This window comes from Amphiura filiformis, unplaced genomic scaffold (genome assembly GCF_039555335.1).
Source record: "Amphiura filiformis unplaced genomic scaffold, Afil_fr2py scaffold_239, whole genome shotgun sequence".
NCBI lineage: Eukaryota > Metazoa > Echinodermata > Ophiuroidea > Amphilepidida > Amphiuridae > Amphiura > Amphiura filiformis.
The window spans coordinates 60558-78400 of NW_027305703.1; the positions used below are offsets into that span (position 1 = coordinate 60558).

The 17843-nt window shown below is 36.7% G+C and overlaps 1 protein-coding gene across 1 annotated transcript in view; it reads right to left on the bottom strand.

The window, feature by feature from the left end:
* LOC140145372 (uncharacterized) overlaps positions 1-12826 on the bottom strand; it is a 70098-nt gene extending 57272 nt beyond the window's left edge. The window contains exons 1-2 of the mRNA XM_072167122.1: positions 12593-12826; positions 5641-5871 (exon numbers count right to left, since the gene is read on the bottom strand). Of these exons, the coding sequence (XP_072023223.1) occupies positions 5641-5871; positions 12593-12758 (397 nt within the window). The 5' untranslated portion in view covers positions 12759-12826. The remainder of the gene's footprint in view (positions 1-5640; positions 5872-12592) is intronic.
* Between the last annotated feature and the right edge of the window lie 5017 nt (positions 12827-17843).

A 17843-nucleotide genomic window follows, 5' to 3' on the forward strand; every position in this document is an offset into this window, starting at 1 on the left:
TATTTTATCAATTACAGCAAGGCCTTCGACACGGTCAATCATGATGTCCTGTGGAAAACTCTCTTGGACTTCGGCACACCAAATCACCTAGTCTGGCTGCTAAAGAGGCTGTATGTACTCAAAAGCGGCTGGTGTTATTCGTGTAGCAGATGGCCACACAGACCCATTTCCATTTGAACAAGGAGTTCGGCAGGGCTGTATTATGTCCCCCATGCTGTTCAACGCCTGTGGTGAATCGATCATGCGACAGGTGAATAAGGTTGTAGATGAGAGATCAGGCAGCATTGTCGGTGGAAGAGCAATATGGAATATTCACTATGCAGATGATACCACACTCATAGCATGCACGAAGGCAGAACTTGAGAAGCAAGCAGTCGAGTTGGAGAGGTGCAGTCACACCTTTGGTCTCCATATTAACGCAGCCAAAACCCATGTTATGACCCATGGTAGCAAAGAGACAATCTCCCTGGGTGGAAAGCCAATCAAGCAGGTTGAAAGGTTCAAAATGCTCAATGGTAGGATGTGATGCAGACTCTACACCGGAGATCAATGCTCGACTAGCAATTGCCAGAGATGCCGCCAGCCAATTATTAGGATTATGGAAGCCTAAGCGATCAGCCTGAAGCTGAAGAAACAACTGGTGAGATCCCTTGTCTGGAGTATAGCCCTGTATGGTGCAGAAAGTTGGGCCCTAAAACAAAGCGATATCAAGAAGATAGAGTCGTTTGAGCTGTGGGTATGGCGCAGAATGCTTCAGGTCAGCTGGAAAGATAGGAAAACCAATGCATGGATCCGTCAGAAAGTGGGCATCACAGAGAAACAAGGTCTGCTCAGTCAGCTGAAGAAAAGAAAGATATCCCTGTATGGTCATTGGAAGCGGCGTCCAGATAGCATTGTTCAGATAATGATAGAAGGAGAAGTAGAAGGAAAAGCCAGGCCAGGTCGAAGGAAAACAGGATGGATTGATAACATCAGAATGTGGACTAATGGTGGAATGGCCGTGGCAAGAGAGAAAGCACGCAAGAGAATGCCGACGGTTCTATGAGGACTATGGCAACGCAGCAGCAGCATTGAATGGGCATGGTAATATTGGGCATGGTAATATTGCTACAGGTAAAGATACTGCTGACTCATTTAATCAATTCTTCACCTCAGTTGGAGAAGAACTTAGTAAACAATTTGATAATATTGATATCATCTGCCCATGTAATGATGGGAAAAGTAGTATATTTCGATGTAACCATAGTGAGAGTTTTAAATTCTATTCTGTATCCTATGATTTTGTATATAACCAAATATGTAATATGGATAATAATAAGTCACCAGGTTTAGATAAATTCAATGTAAAACTGCTCAAATTGGCTGCACCTTATGTGTCAAAATCACTTGCTCATATTTGTAACATTTCTTTAAACAGTTCCAAATTTCCTGATGAGTGGAAGAAAGCCAAAGTCACTCCAATTTTTAAATCTGGTGATAAGAATAACGTAAGCAATTACAGACCGATTTCTGTCTTGCCAATTATTTCAAAGATTATTGAAAGAACTGTTCATAACCAATTATATGATTATCTTTGTAGTAGAAATATTCTTTCGGATTCTCAATCTGGTTTTAGATCCAATCATTCTACAACAACAACTTTACTGGATGTTCAAGATTATATTCTTAATAATATGGACAATGGTTTTGCAACAGGAGTTATATTTTTGGATTTAAAAAAGGCTTTTGATACGGTAAATCATGAAATTCTAATTAATAAACTTGCTGACTATGGTATTAAGGGTAATGAGCTTGGTTGGTTTAAATCATACCTAAGTAATAGGGCTCAAGCTGTGCATGTGAATTCTTTTCTGTCAGATTTCAAAACTTATAATACTGGAATTCCTCAAGGCTCAATCTTGGGTCCTCTGCTATTTATAATTTTTGTTAATTGTTTACCTGATGTTGTAACTTGTAAGACAGTAATGTATGCAGATGATACTTCTCTTATGTGTAAAGCAAAAATGCTGATGACCTAAAAATGCAACTTGAATCTAACCTAAAACTGTTGCTAACTGGTTTAAAGCTAATAAGCTCACATTAAATACTGATAAAACTAAGTTTATGGTTTTGGAACTAATCATACGCTTAATCATTACAAGGACATAACTCTCACATTTGATGACAAAATTATTGAAAGAGTTGATGTTTTCAAATATCTTGGTATTAAGTTTGATAGTAATATGTCTTGGTCATCACACATTGATTATGTATGTGGAAATATCTCCAAGAGAATTGGTGTTGTAAAACGTGCTAAGTATTTCCTTCCTCATAAAACCTTAGTTATGCTCTCTAATGCTCTTGTAATTCCACATTTCGACCATGCCAGCAGTGTTTGGTCTAATTGTTCTGCAACCAATCAATATCAGCTTCAAGTGCTTCATAACAGATTAGCTAGAACAATTCTCTTTGCTGATATTAGAACACCAGTAGATGACATGTTAAATTCTTTAAATTGGATTAAACTTTGTGACAGATGGTCTAATCACATGATTATTCTTACCTTTAAATGTATCAAAAGTATGTGTCCTGAATATTTATGTAATCAATTTGACGGTCCATAATGCTCATGATCACAAAACAAGGAGTCATTCTTCAAACACATTGATCATGCCTAAATATAATTCTAATAGTGGTAAACGTACATTTATTGTAAGAGCTGCAAATTTATGGAATAACTTACCACCATCATATCGTATAAACCTTGAAACTCTGTCTTTGCATCAATTCAAGACGAGCATCATTATTTATGCTAAATCATAATCATTTATTATCATATTGTATGTATTTTTGATTTATATCGTTCATGTACTTGAGATGCATTATTTTCTTTCTTTCCCATTATTATTCATGTTCTTGTATATATTTTAAACATCATGTTATTTTGTAAATATTCTGTAAAAATGTTGTAAATATTGTTGTATGAGGGCCTGCTTGGAAAGCAGTGCTTGCCACTGAAGTAGTTTAAATCCCTCAATAAAGATTTCACAAATCAAAATCAAATCAAATCAGTAGTTATCCTTTTGCACTTGCTATTTTGAGTGCTTTTAAACAGTTTTGATGTATTACATGTATGCATTGCAGGTGTCATTATTATTTATATAATTTATATATGATCTCTTTATTTGTATGTGTGAGTGGGAGCATGAGGGAGTACCAGGTGTTTTGGAGTATGTTTGAGCTCAGTGATATGTGTGGTGTGGCTGTGGTGTGAATTGGGTATGTGTGCATCCCTGCTCCCTTCACCTGTGTGTCCTTTTTCCACCCACACCCGACTCACACCTGCATGCTGATGTTTTTATATGTGGCAATATCCATTTATGCTTTATATGTGCAATATTTTTCATCTTTTATCTTGCATTATTTGAATTTAAATTTGTTGTTTATAATATATTTTGTATCTGTAATTTTGTAATATTTTGATGTCATTTAAAAGGGCATTTCGTGATCCACAGCCTCATCCCCCCACTTTTCTCAAAAAAAGTTGAGATTTTTATATCACTGGAATACTCTGGCTACATAACGTTTATGTACAAAATATTTCTTGCAGATTAATTCGTTTAGCAAAGATATCGCGAAATTTGAATTTCGTTCTGGTGCACCAGAACGAAATTACAACGTATTATCTATGGAGCAGTGTAATACACATAATCATGCATAACTCGCAAACACAAAATCGGAATCAACTGAAATTTTGGGAATGTGCTTTTTTTCGTGGATATGTACTGAAAAATGTCATAAAAAGAGGATGCTAGGATCTGCTCGACAAATGCCTAATTGGTTCATTTAGCACGGGATTCCGTCGGCGTAACGTCGCTGTTGGTGGCTTTTAAAATAAACTTTCTTTTAATCGTCGGACTGTTTCATAAAATATAACACTTCCTCTTTCAAATAAGCCTAAATTCGATGATATCCAATGCCGGGAACCGGTGGGCAATTTTGATTTCGTTTGGGCATTTTCATCAAGCTTCAATGAGGACAGTGCATGTTTTTAGCGATTTTCACCGGGTTGCCAGCGCTAAATTCAACAGGAAAATTAAACTGTCTGTAAAATGTCACGTCGTCGGACGGAATCAAAATCTACAGAATATTCTCTTTCCAATGATATAACACACTTCGTGTTTGGTTCATGGGAAGAGGTGGGCAAAACTCGTCCAATCACGAGGACCGTGTATTTTTCCAACCAGTTTCCCGGAAGCGAGAGGTCAAAAAACTTTACGACACGGGGGTGTGCTTGTCGTCGCTATGTGTCCTGCACGTATAGTCGGATAGCATAACTTGTGTTGTGTAGCAGTTTCTTTCAACATGTAGTCTACAATGCAATATTAATGCAGGTCAGTACGATTATTTGTAATATTTTTATTCCCTATGTAGGCCTACAACTGTGTATGTTATGAGAATGTTTACCCATTTGGTAAAATGGAATGGTCCACTTATCTAAAGGTCACACACGTACTGAGTGTTGCAAACAAATAGCTAATGCACAAATCAGGGCCAAAGTTTTCCATATGAAGCCTTTATTTTTGGAAGATGACAAAGTCACGGGAATACACCATCAATGCTATACATTAAAAATAGTGTAAACCCATTGCTATGGTAATTAATCCTGTAACATCACTACTTCTGCGGCGAAATTTAGTGAATGCTCTTTAGGGACACACCATTTAATTCTCTTCTTTTTAAAATTTTAATGTATGCCTTTAAACAGAGTTGGGTGGTGAAACAATTTTTTTTTACTTTTTACTCATCAGTGAGGCGATTTTTTTCGTCTCATTAGTGGGCGACGTTTTTTCCCCCAAAAAAACTCCCATGTCCCCTCCACTTGGAAATCAAATGGTGCGCCCCTTTGCATGCATTAAGATAATCCTATCCATGCTTAAATCAAACGAGTTGGGTAGGGAAACAATTTTTTTATACTTTTTACTCATCAGTGAGGCGATTTTGTTCGTCTCATTAGTGGGCGACGTTTTTTCCCCAAAAAAAACTCCCATGTCCCCTCCCCTTGGAAATCAAATGGTGCGCCCCTTTGCATGCATTAAGATAATCATATCCATGCTTAAATCAAACGAGTTGGGTAGGGAAACAATTTTTTTAACTTTTTACTCATCAGTGAGGCGATTTTTTTCGTCTCATTAGTGGGCGACGTTCCCCCAAAAAAACCTCCCATGTCCCCTCCCCTTGGAAATCAAATGGTGCGCCCTTTGCATGCATTAAGGGGGTACTACACCCCTGCCCAATTTTGTGCCTGTTTTTGCATTTTTCTCAAAAATTATAGCGCATTGGGGACAAGTAAGATATGTATATTATAGGGGCAAGGACTGCACTGGAAATTTTATTTCAGCACAGACAACAGTTGTGGAATTACAGTTAAAAATGAGGGAAAACCAATATTTGATCAATAAATCAATAAGTACTTGCTTTGAGTTGCTGAATTTTCAGTACAGTAGTTGTAGTCCTTGCCCCTATAATATACACATCTTACTTGTCACCAATATGCTATAATTATTGAGAAAAATACAAAAATAGGCACAAAATTGGCCAGGGGTGTAGTACCCCCTTAAAATAATCATATCCATGCTTAAATCAAAAGAAACAACTTACATAATCCATAGTACAATATTGGAGTGTCAACTTGGTTGGCTTTATCGCTTAGCCAAATGTAAATATCATCACCATCAGTAGTCCCTGGTTCAGGTATGACATCGATGTTAATTGTATCTGGGATTCCAGTGTCTCCGACAAACCACGGACCGACATAAATGACAGACATACCGTTGCCTACGGTGGCTGCGTCACCGGTTGACTCGCCTGGTGACTCCAGATGCACACAATCTAGTAAATAGAAAATGAAATGAAAAAGAAAGATTAAAGGGTTACAACTGATAAATGATATTTCGCGTCCGTCTCAAAAACTCACACCAATAGCATCATGAGTATTTTGTATTTTGCAACAAAAAGTTCAACATAGGCTAATCATGATAATCTTTTCCACTGTTCCTGTATAATCAACAGCCTCATCGCCACTTCTCTATACCAAAATAGAGATTTGTGTATCAGCGAAAAGTCCATATTTTTTTCATTGACCCTAAAATTATATAGATATAATATATAATATATATCACCGTTTAAAAAACGGGCGATCGCCCTCAAGTTTGCGGCATGTCACAGTCGAACACTGCATAGGTCTAAAACTCGATCCTCGCCACTAGATGCTGTCATAGCTCAGTGGTAGAGCTCGGTGACTAGTAATACCGAGGTCGTTGGTTCGAGTCCCCCTGTCAGCAAAGTTCATTTTTGTGATTTTCATGCTACGCTTCGATTTGTTCAAATTTCTTTCGTCCCCCTATAATATATATATATTTTGTTTGGAATTTGTATTTCCTCAAATTGTTACAAATGGGTTATTCTCCCTGTGCTGATTTTTAAGAATGTGACATATTTCATGTATTCATATGCAAATGAAATTAATGTTGTCATTTCTTGCTTGACTACCACAATGTAATTTATGGTCCTGCGCCATATACTGGGGTATCCAAAAAGGTGGTTTTGTTACATTTTGACGTGCAGTATTAATTACAAAACACTGTCTCCTGAGTATTTCTTCACCTAGAAGGCTCATTAAGATCTTAAATGTAAGCTAATGTATTCTTTATTACTCATGTAGAGTGCTGTTTTCAAATCATCTTTCATTATTTTTTCATGACATTTTAAATGAAATGTGCCAAGGGTGGTTGAGGATTAGGGGGAGGAGGATTAGGGGGAGGGACTGTATAAAGTCTATGCAGAATAACACTTTTTCACTATATCATTTTTAATTTTGTTAATTTTTGTTAGCAAACCTTAATGAAAATATTAATATTTGGTCTCATTTTAAAGGGAAAATGTTGTAGTTAGATATTATTAAATTGATTTTATTATAACAAAACCCCTAGGGAGAGCAGCGGTTGTTCCCTCGCCTTGCACCACCGAGGTCCTGGGTTAAAGCCCCGGGCGCGGCCTAAGGACTGTGCACTTGGTCCATATTCGCTCTCGCAGGTTTTCTCCGGGATCTCCGGTTTCCTCGCTTTCAAAAATCGGTTATTAGTTGTTCGGTTATCAAAAACGTCCTTCACCCAATGGAATTAGGGGAGCTAATTGGCCTAGAAATCTAGAAAGTGTGTTTTAAATTTTTGAATTTTTTCTTCGTTTTAAATATATGGGTTCAAAAAGATCAAAATTTGAATTTTTTTTTCAATTTTGACAAAAATCGCCGTGCCAAAAATTATTTTGTCCTGACAATAATTATTTCAATAATTATTTTGATCTGCAACAATATTATTTGTGTGTGTGTTATTTATTTTCGTGCCAACGATTGAATACATGAATACAAAACCCACCCAAGTCCATGGGAAGTGATTTTTATAGAAAAACCTGTGTATCATTTTAATTCATTAAGTTAGATTTACCTGGTCAATATGGTAAGTTTTGAGTGCAGATGAGTGGATAAAACTGTATAAAGTATGACGATTAGCATTTCAGGGACTTTGTAGGATTCATTTTAAATTTTGGACTTGGGTGGTTTTTTGAATCATATAATAAGACAACAACGTTGGAATGAGATTACCACTAGTAAGATAATACAAAATAAAGCATACAGGTATGTATAATGTTGATAAGCATTCTGCCATGTAATATAAACCACACACGTTCCTTTATTAAACCCATTTTTTTTGTCAAAAGTCACTCTCCAGCAATGAATGTGTTACAAGTGGACTTTTATACATACTGGATTTCAATCAATGTTTTACAAGACTCAAATCACGGAATTGGGTGGTTCTTTCATACATGCTAGTTCTCACATGCTCAATAGACACAGATGATGAATTTGAGTTGTTCTTCCATACATATGACAGGCCTATGTATAGTAACAATTTCCCATGCTTAACTCAATTTGGACAACGTATAGACTTGGGTGGTTTTTGTATTCATATATTCAATTGTTTGCGTAAATTATTTTCGTGCCAACAATTATTTGCGTGTGTGTATTTTTTCGTGCCAACAATTATTTGCGTGTGTGTAAATTATTTTCGTGCCAACAGTTATTTGCGTGTGTGTATTTTTTCGTGCCAACAATTATTTGCGTGTGTGTAAATTATTTTCGTGCCAACAATTATTTGCGTGTGTAAATATTTGCGGCACGGTGACAATAATTTGTCGTGCCAAATCATTGTTGTGCAAATCATTGTTGTGCAAGGAGAGCGTGGTGCAATGGTTAGGGTACTTGCCTTTAGTGCACGAGGTCCCGGGTTCGATCCCCGGCGGTGGCGATTTGCTGGGATATTGACTTGAAAAAGAAGTCTGAAATTAATTGGCAACTTCGGTAGATTAAATTCAGACTTCCGCTCTCCCCATGGTTCATTTAGGATTGGGCAAATGAATCATGAAAGTACTCCGTCCTTCGGAGGGGACTTTAAGCCGTCGGTCCCGTGTACAGAGAGCCATACCTGTACATGTATCTCGCAGCCAGTTTCGAAAAGAGTAGGGTGTTAACCCCTGACTGTTTCCAACCCGTCCTGGTGTTCAAATGGACCCCAATGGAAATAAGCTTCAATGGAGGCTTTCTTGGGTGATCCAGGGTTGTCAAAACCCGAACAAATCAAATCAAAAAATGCGTGTGTGAATTAATTGTGGTATTTTGGTGCCATTAATTATTGTGGTGCCAAATTGATTTAATCCTGTCAAATTTATCATTACGGTGCCAAATTAATCGTGGTGTGTGTATGAATTAATTAACGTGTGTATGAATTCATTTACGTTGGAAAAAATAATTATTGTTAGGAGTAAATTGGCGGTCATAGTACACCGTAGGATTGTCGTGTTGGTATTGTTTAATTATGTTCACGATGACGTATTGACAGTTGAGTTCGATAGGGCTATTGCACGTAATTTGTTTAGACTTGAGTGGACTTGAGCTTGTTGATCAGACGCATTGACGTTGTTGATAGGCTTTGAACTGTTCAGGAAGAAGCTTCTGACGCTGACGTATTGCATCTTATTGCATTATTTTTACAGTTAAGCTAAAAACCATGGTTTCTTGTGTTCTTGACGGATTGACAAGTAACGCACCATTAAATTTCAAGGGGGAAGGGCTGGGTAGTTGGGGTTGTGACAATTTTTTAGCACCTCGGTGAAACAAAAAAATAGCCCCTTAATGAAGCATCTCGCGAGACGGATTTTTGTAATCGTTCTATATTTTCAACAATTTGTTTTTGGATTTGTGAAACAAATTTGGTCGGACAGTCCATAGTGGGACCCCAATATAAGAGCCCCACAGGGTAAGAAATCAAGATTAACATTAAAGTAACATTGACCAACATTAACCTTAAGGGGGGACCACACCTCGTTTTTAGGTGGAATTTTGTACGGCCTTGTTCATAGACTATTAATAATAGAAGTATGGCTTGTTATATATCAATGTAACACACAAAGATTGAAGTTTCAGAAAATTATATTTTTTTGTGTGTGTCGATATGTATATGCAAATGAGGCGAGGTCAAATGTCAAATATGTTCAAATGAGGCATAGGAAAAATGTGAATTTTGCCCCCAAAAAATAATGATTAAGGAGAACATTAAACTTACTATTTACTATCCAGATATGTTATATAGGTATAGCTTTGCAACTTAATGGAGAGACATTTTGAAATTTTTGCTTTCTGTTGCCATGGCAACCGTTTGGTTAAAAAAACAGATTTTTTCATCTGGATTTTACTTTGAAGACCTATAAATCAAAAAGTAAAGCAGATATCAACAAAAGCTCCCATTAAGTTGTAGAGCATTACCAATAGTATATGTGTGCCAAATTTCATGGTCATAGACCTATGGGAAGTGGAAAAGTTTTTGGGGGCAAACTTCTGACATTGCCGAATTACCATTTTGAGATATTAGCATTTTAAGTTTAGAAACACTAATTTATTTTTTTAATTCAAATTTTAGAAATACTTACATTTAAATATTGATATTTGTATTGATTTATTTTTTTCCCAAATTACTAAAACAATTTACACCATAAATTGCTGCTTACTTTGCTGTAAATAATATTATTATGAAATTCCTTAACTATCGCAGCTTGAAAAACAATAAAATACAAAAGAAATGATTTATATAGTAATAACATAAGAACAAGCTGCTATTTCTAGTACTTTTCCGTGACTTATCATCTTGTATTGGCAATAACTTTAGATAGGAATGTCTGATTGTAACCAAACAAAGACCAAATTAAAGCTCAGAAATAGTACAATTTACCTCTGACAAAATCTCCATTTTTACAAGGGTTTGGGAAGTTGAGGTGTGGTCCCCCCTTAATGTAATTTGACACCAAGGAATATATATTATACTTTGAATATTAACGTATTAAACTGTTCCCCTTTAATTTCCCTTAATTCTTCAATCCCTGCCATCTACCGGGTGCTATGGTTTAAGCTTGCTGGATATCCATATTTGCGGTTAGTGGTTCTTTGTAGCCCTGCGGGGCAATCTAGTTGGATATACCTATTTAGCGGCGGTTTTTGGGAGTCTTTCGCGGTTTGTAATTTATATTAAGGTTACTCTTGCGTTCTTGCCCTGCAGGGCCCTTATATTGGGTTTCCACTTGGAGTTTTACAAAAGAAGTATATTGTACAATAAGAATGGAGTTGCACATGCAATGAAATCGGATAATGTCTCATTACCAAATCAAAACCAAATCAACGTTTAAGGAAACATAACAGTAAGATATGCTTCTTTTAGAACAAAAGAGAATCGAACCATTGAACGAGTTCATTAGGAATGTCGATATCAAAATGAACAAAATTCACAGCAGAGAATCGAACCCTTTTAAATTTAGTTTCAGATTAGGAACGTTCAAATTTGAGAGTTCGCGAAATCCGGTTCAAAAGCATAAACTTCAATTTCATGCTTAAGATTATCTATTCATAATACGTGATGAATAGGCCTACGTCAGTGTCAATGTGACTTCACAGAGCTATTTGCTGAACACGTCGGTGTCAATGCAACTCACAATATCTGAGCATGACACGTGATGAACACGTGAGTGTCAATATGACTTCAAAACGTCAATGTCAATGTAGCTCACAGACCCAGCAAACACAAAAACGTTTTAAAAACGTTTTAAATAAGTTATATTTTGGCTTTTGGTTTAGGTAAAAACGTTTTAATAACATTAAAATGTCGGGTTATATAAAGGTCATGATAACGTTTTAAAACGTTTTGTATGAAAACACACTACAACAATATTTTTAAATGTTTTCAATAAATGTTATTGTAAACTATTTTTGCAAACATTTTTGCCAAATATTGTGTCAATACTTAAATAACATTATGTTAAAATATTTGAACCCAGCAAACACAGAAATGTTCTTAAAATGTGTTTTTCAAAACCTTTTAATAACATTTAAATATCGGGTTATATAAAGGTCATGAAAACGTTTTTAAAACGTTATTGAAATTATTTTGGGCAAACATTTGTCGCAACATATTTTTTCAACCCCAAAATAACATTCTGTTTAGAATGTTTTGTATCAAGTTTTCAAGAATGTTTTTGGAATGTTATTAAAACGTTTTTATACCTTTTATATAACCCGACATTTAAACGTTTTCCGTAAAACATTTTATCAAAAAATGTTTTTTAAGGTTATGAAAACGTTTTATACTCTTAATATACCCTTTATATAACCCGACATTTAAACGTTTTCTGACAACCTTTTATCACCTTTTGCGAATGATGTCGAAAACGTTTTGTGTTTGCTGGGTAATAGGCTAGCTGACAATGATACGTGATGCATACGTCAGTGTCAACGTGACTTCAGGTGTTGCTGAGCGATTTGGCGAGCAGTGTCAATGCCATTGTGACGTGTCATGTCAAAAGCAGACACTTTTGGGCATGATCGTAAATGGAGAAATAGCCAAAAATCTGCCCGGGGGTAATTTTTTCACAATTTTTTGTGTTTGTTGCGCGAATTTGTGATGTTATCAATGTTAAAAATATTGTCTGATAGTTTAAGACCGGAATATAACTGCCATCTTGTATTATTTGAGCCATTTTTCAAGGAAATTCCTATTCTCAACATTGGCAATAATATTTTTTAAGGCCGATATCTCAATTTCCAATCTTATAATACCATAACTTACGAACTCAATATCTTCGCTTAGGAATGTCCGATTTCATAGGGGAAAACGGCGTTGTGGAGCAAAATATCTCTATATTTAAGATATGTAAAAACCTCAAAATTGATAACCTGCCCAAAAGTGTCTGCTTTTGACATGACACGTCCATATCAATGTGACTTAAAAATAACCTGGTATATGCATATGCGTTATAGTAAACTATTATGAAATGCATAGAATTTCATGGATGCGTTAATACGTATGCACTGACTACGACAGTGTCAATATGAGTTTAGAAGGTAAGGTTGTATTTGCACCTTATTCGGCAATTGAACCTTATAAGGAGCAAACATGTTTACTACCCCCTAGCCTCCATATCTAAATTAGCAGACAACAATATAGAATCTTACTATCATTTCCAGAAATGTAAACCTTGGTGTAATACTGGGTTCCTGGATTTGTTGTTATAGTCAAGCAGAAAAACTCCCGAAACTCGTCATCACTATCGTCCTCTATTATGATCGTCAATGACTTCGTAGCTTCACCTATAAGGAATGTTACTGTTGCCTCTGACATTCCCGTTGATCCCACCGAGTAGTCAGTCTTGCTTGCAGTGCAGGTCACCTTACAAGGGCAGTCGGAGGTGATAGCTGAAAAGGAAGTACAAAGGCCAATGAATCACAAGCAGTCGAACATCGTCTGTATTATTACACAGCCGTGACGTTAGTCACGGCTGTGTCTTTTTTCTTACAGGTTCTTTCTTCTTCTTCTTCTCTTCTGCCGACCACTTCATTTACTCTAGCACTTACATGCTTACACCGATTTTAACCTAACTTGGTCACAACCATTATTGACCATGCCCCTACATGTCATATGAAACTCGTGGGGTCAAAGGTCACGCAGGGGTCATAGGGGTCAAAAACGTGATTTCAACTCAAAATGCTTCTTCTCTCACAGATTACGTAGGACAGTGACACCACTTGCACATATGCATTGTTATTATCTTGTGTCTATGGGGTCCTCACAGATTTGGTGTCAAAGGTCATTAAGGGGTCACTTCCGGTATAAAACGAAAAAACTTCAATTTTTTTTTATTTGCTAAGAAAAACATAGGACAGTAACGGTATGTTCACACATAAACTGTAGTTACCCTGTGTATATGTGGTATTTTTTAATTTAGGGTCAAAGGTCATTTAGGGGCCACTTCCGGTATAAAACGTAATACCTTTAAAATGCTTCTTCTCCCACAAATTACGTAGGACAGTGACACCACTTGCACACATGAATTGTTATTACCCAGTGTCTATGGGGTCCTCACAGATTTGGGGTCAAAGGTCATTAAGGGGTCACTTCCGGTATAAAACGAAAAACCTTCAAAATTTCTTATTTGCTAAGAAAAACATAGGACAGTAACGGTATGTTCACACATAAATTGTAGTTACCCTGTGTATATGTGGTATTTTTTAAATTTAGGGTCAAAGGTCATTAAGGGGCCACTTCCGGTATAAAACGAAATACCTTTAAAATGCTTCTTCTCCCACAAATTACGTAGGACAGTGACACCACTTGCACACATGCATTGTTATTACCCAGTGTCTATGGGGTCCTCACAGATTTGGGGTCAAAGGTCATTAAGGGGTCACTTCCGGTATAAAACGAAAAACCTTCAAAATTTCTTATTTGCTAAGAAAAACATAGGACAATAACGGTATGTTCACACATGAATTGTGGTTACCCAATTCATATGTGGTATTTTTTTATTTCGGGTCAAATGTCATTAAGGGGTCACTTCCGGCCTGAGACGAAAAACCTTCAAAATGCCCTTTCTGCCACAAATAACATAGCAAAGTGATGCCACATGCACCCATGCATTGACATTAGCCAATGTCTATGGGGTTTTCATATATTTTGGGGTCAAAGGTCATTGGGGGTTACAACACGGCTGTGTTCGTGGTCTTATTTCTTCTTACACAGCCGTGACGTTAGTCACGGCTGTGTCTTTTTTCTTACAGGTTCTTTCTTCTTTCTTTCTTTCTTTACACAGCCGTGACGTTAGTCACGGCTGTGTCTTTTTTCTTACAGGTTCTTTCTTCTTCTTACACAGCCGTGACGTTAGTCACGGCTGTGTCTTTTTTCTTACAGGTTCTTACTTCTTTCTTCTTTCTTTCTTCTTTCTGCCGACCACTTCATTTGCTCTAGCACTTACATGCTTACACCGATTTTGACCTAACTTGGTCATAACCATCATTGACCATGCCCCTACATGTCATATGAAACTCGTGGGGTCAAAGGTCACGCAGGGGTCATAGGGGTCAAAAACGTGATTTCAACTCAAAATGCTTCTTCTCTCACAGATTACATAGGACGGTGACACCACTTGCACACATGAATTGTTATTATCCCGTGTCTATGGGGTCCTCACAGATTTGGGGTCAAAGGTCATTAAAGGGTCACTTCCGGTATAAAACGAAAAATCTTCAAAAATTTTTATTTGCTAAGAAAAACATAGGACAGTAACGGTATGTTCACACATAAATTGTAGTTACCCTGTGTATATGTGGTATTTTTTTATTTAGGGTCAAAGGTCATTAAGGGACACTTCCGGTATAAAACGAAATACCTTTAAAATGCTTCTTCTCCGACAAATTACGTAGGACAGTGACAGCACTTACACACATGCATTGTTATTACCCAGTGTCTATGGGGTCCTCACAGATTTGGGGTCAAAGGTCATTAAGGGGTCACTTCCGGTATAAAACGAAAAACCTTCAAAATTTTTTATTTGCTAAGAAAAACATAGGACAGTAACGGTATGTTCACACATACATTGTAGTTACCCTGTGTATATGTGGTATTTTTTTTATTAAGTGTCAAAGGTCATTAAGGGGCCACTTCCGGTACAAAACGAAATACCTTTTAAATGCTTCTTCTCCCACAAATTACGTAGGACAGTAACACCACTTGCATACATGCATTGTTATTACCCAGTGTCTATGGGGTCCTCACAGATTTGGGGTCAAAGGTCATTAAGGGGTCACTTCCGGTATAAAACGAAAAACCTTCAATTTTTTTTATTTGCTAAGAAAAACATAGGACAGTAACGGTATGTTCACACATGAATTATGGGTACCCAATTCATATGTGGTATTTTTTTATTTGGGGTCAAATGTCATTAAGTGGTCACTTCCGGTCTGAGACGAAAAACCTTCAAAATGCCCCTTCTGCCTCAAGTAACATAGCAAAGTGGTGCCACATGCACCCATGCATTGACATTAGCCAATGTCTTTGGCCGTTTTCATATATTTTGTGGTCAAAGGTCATTAGGGGTAACAACACGGCTGTGTTCGTGGGTTAGACCACAGCTTAGTCTAGTTGTCACTTATATTTATATTTTCACGGACATAAAAATTCATTTTAATTTTGAAAAATAGCTATAATTATTATACTACTGAGTAATAACAACATTGTTGTTCATTGTGCTTTTTGCGTGGTAACTAAAGTTTGTAGTTTTCTTCACCGCCCGTCGCCCACCCGGACTGCAGTATCTATTTCCTTAGCAATTTGCAAAATTGCTAAGGTCTGTTTCTGTCAAGTTCTTTGTGTCCTAGCAGGGACACCGGCTAGGTCTTGGGATGCTATCGGATCTTTCTTCTTCTTACCTAGCCGGGACACCGGCTAGGTCTTGTGATGCTATCGGATCTTTCTTTCTTCTTCTGGCAACAAAGCGTGACATTTTGCGTGACTTGCCACGTTTCCACCTAGCTCTCTTTTGCTTTGACAGATTTCAACCATACTTGAGCCAAATGACCACTGGACTAGGCCAAACCTTACATTTGACTTTAACCTGACTGTGACCTTTGACCTTGACCTTATGGTCAAAAATGTTGATTTCACAAAAATGCTTCTTTTCCACAAATTACATGCAATGATCATGTGGCACTCATGCATATGAATCAACATGTGGCAGTGCTTAAAACCTATCAAAAAAATTGAGGTCAAAGGTCATTAAGGGGTCATTTCCGGTAAAAGTCTGAAAAATTTGTAAAAAATATTCAAAAAATCACTGTCTTTACAAATTATATAGCAGAGAGTCGCCATTAGCACACATGCATCGCTGCTATTTAGGGTCTTTAGGATGCCTACAGTTCTTGGGGTCAAAAGGTCATTAGGGGGTCACTTCCGGGTCAAAGGTCATTAAAAGGTTACTTCCGGTCAAAAACCAAAATTATCAAAAATGTTCAAAAAAATTTTATCTCAAAATGTAAACAGACCAGAGTGACATAAACTTCATATATGCATTAGTGTTACCCAATGTATGCAACGGTATTTTTATTTTTTTTTGTCAAAGGTCATTTAGACGTCATTTCCGGTTTTAAGCTAAATAACTTCAAGAATTTTTATCTCCATAACTAAGCATAGTAGATTTTTTAATTTAAACTGTAACAATGCATTTTCGCGGTGTATATGAGGTTTTTTTATATTTAGGGTCAAAGGTCATTAAGGAGGTCAAAACGTCAAATTTGCAAAAAATGTTTAAAATTACGGAACAGTAGCTGTATCTCAGCCTATGGAAGACGGATAAAGCCCCTACATGCTACAGTGAAGCACCATTAATGGTGTGAGATGTCCGTAATAGCCGGTCAAAGGTCAAACGTTAAGTTAAGACTGGCATTTCCGGCCCCGGCTAGGTCCAGATCTGTAACCAGATCTAGTTCTTCTTCTTTCTTCTGGCAACACATTTCAAAATGCTTCTTCTCCTACATGTTACATCCTACAATGACGTCACTTGCACATATGCATCGCTATATCCAGTGCCTATAAATTATTCACAGAATTTGGGTCAAAGGTCATTAAGGGGTCATTTCCGGTCTGAAAGCTAAAAATATTCAAAAAATCACTGTCTTTACAAATTACATAGCAGAGAAAAAACATAAGCACACATGCATTGCTACCAACCAGGGTCTTTGGGGTGTCTACAGTTTCGGGGTCAAAGGTCATTAAGGGGTCGCTTCCGAAAAAAAAAAAAAAATCATCAAATATGTTCATTTTTTTATATCTCAAAACGTAACCAGACCAGAGTGACATAAATTTCATATATGCATTAGTGTTACCCGATGTATGCACGGTATTTTTATTTTTTTGGTTAAAGGTCATTTAGACGTCATTTCCGGTTTTAAGCTAATAACTTCAAGAATTTTTATCTCCATAACTAAGCATAGTAGATTTTTTAAATTTAAACTGTAACAATGCATTTTCTCGGTGTATATGTTTGGTTTTTTTATATTAGGGTCAAAGGTCAAAGGAGGTCAAAACGTCAAATTTGCAAAAAAATGTTTAAAATTACGGAAAATATGTAGTTGTATCTCAGCCTATTAAAGACGGATTAAGCCCCTACATGCTACAGCGATGCACCATTAATGGTGTGAGATGTCCATAATATACCGGTCATAAGGTCAAACTTTAAGTTAAGACTGACATTTCCGGCCTTTTGCGTTAGGTCCAGATCTGTAACCAGATCTAGTTGTTTCTTTCTTTCTTTCTTTCTTTCTTTCTTTCTTTCTTTCTTTCTTTCTTTCTTTCTTTCTTTCTTTCTGTCAATCTTATAATGAGCCACCATAGCCATATGCTTTGAGCCATGTTGACCATAGTTGGTCATTAGGA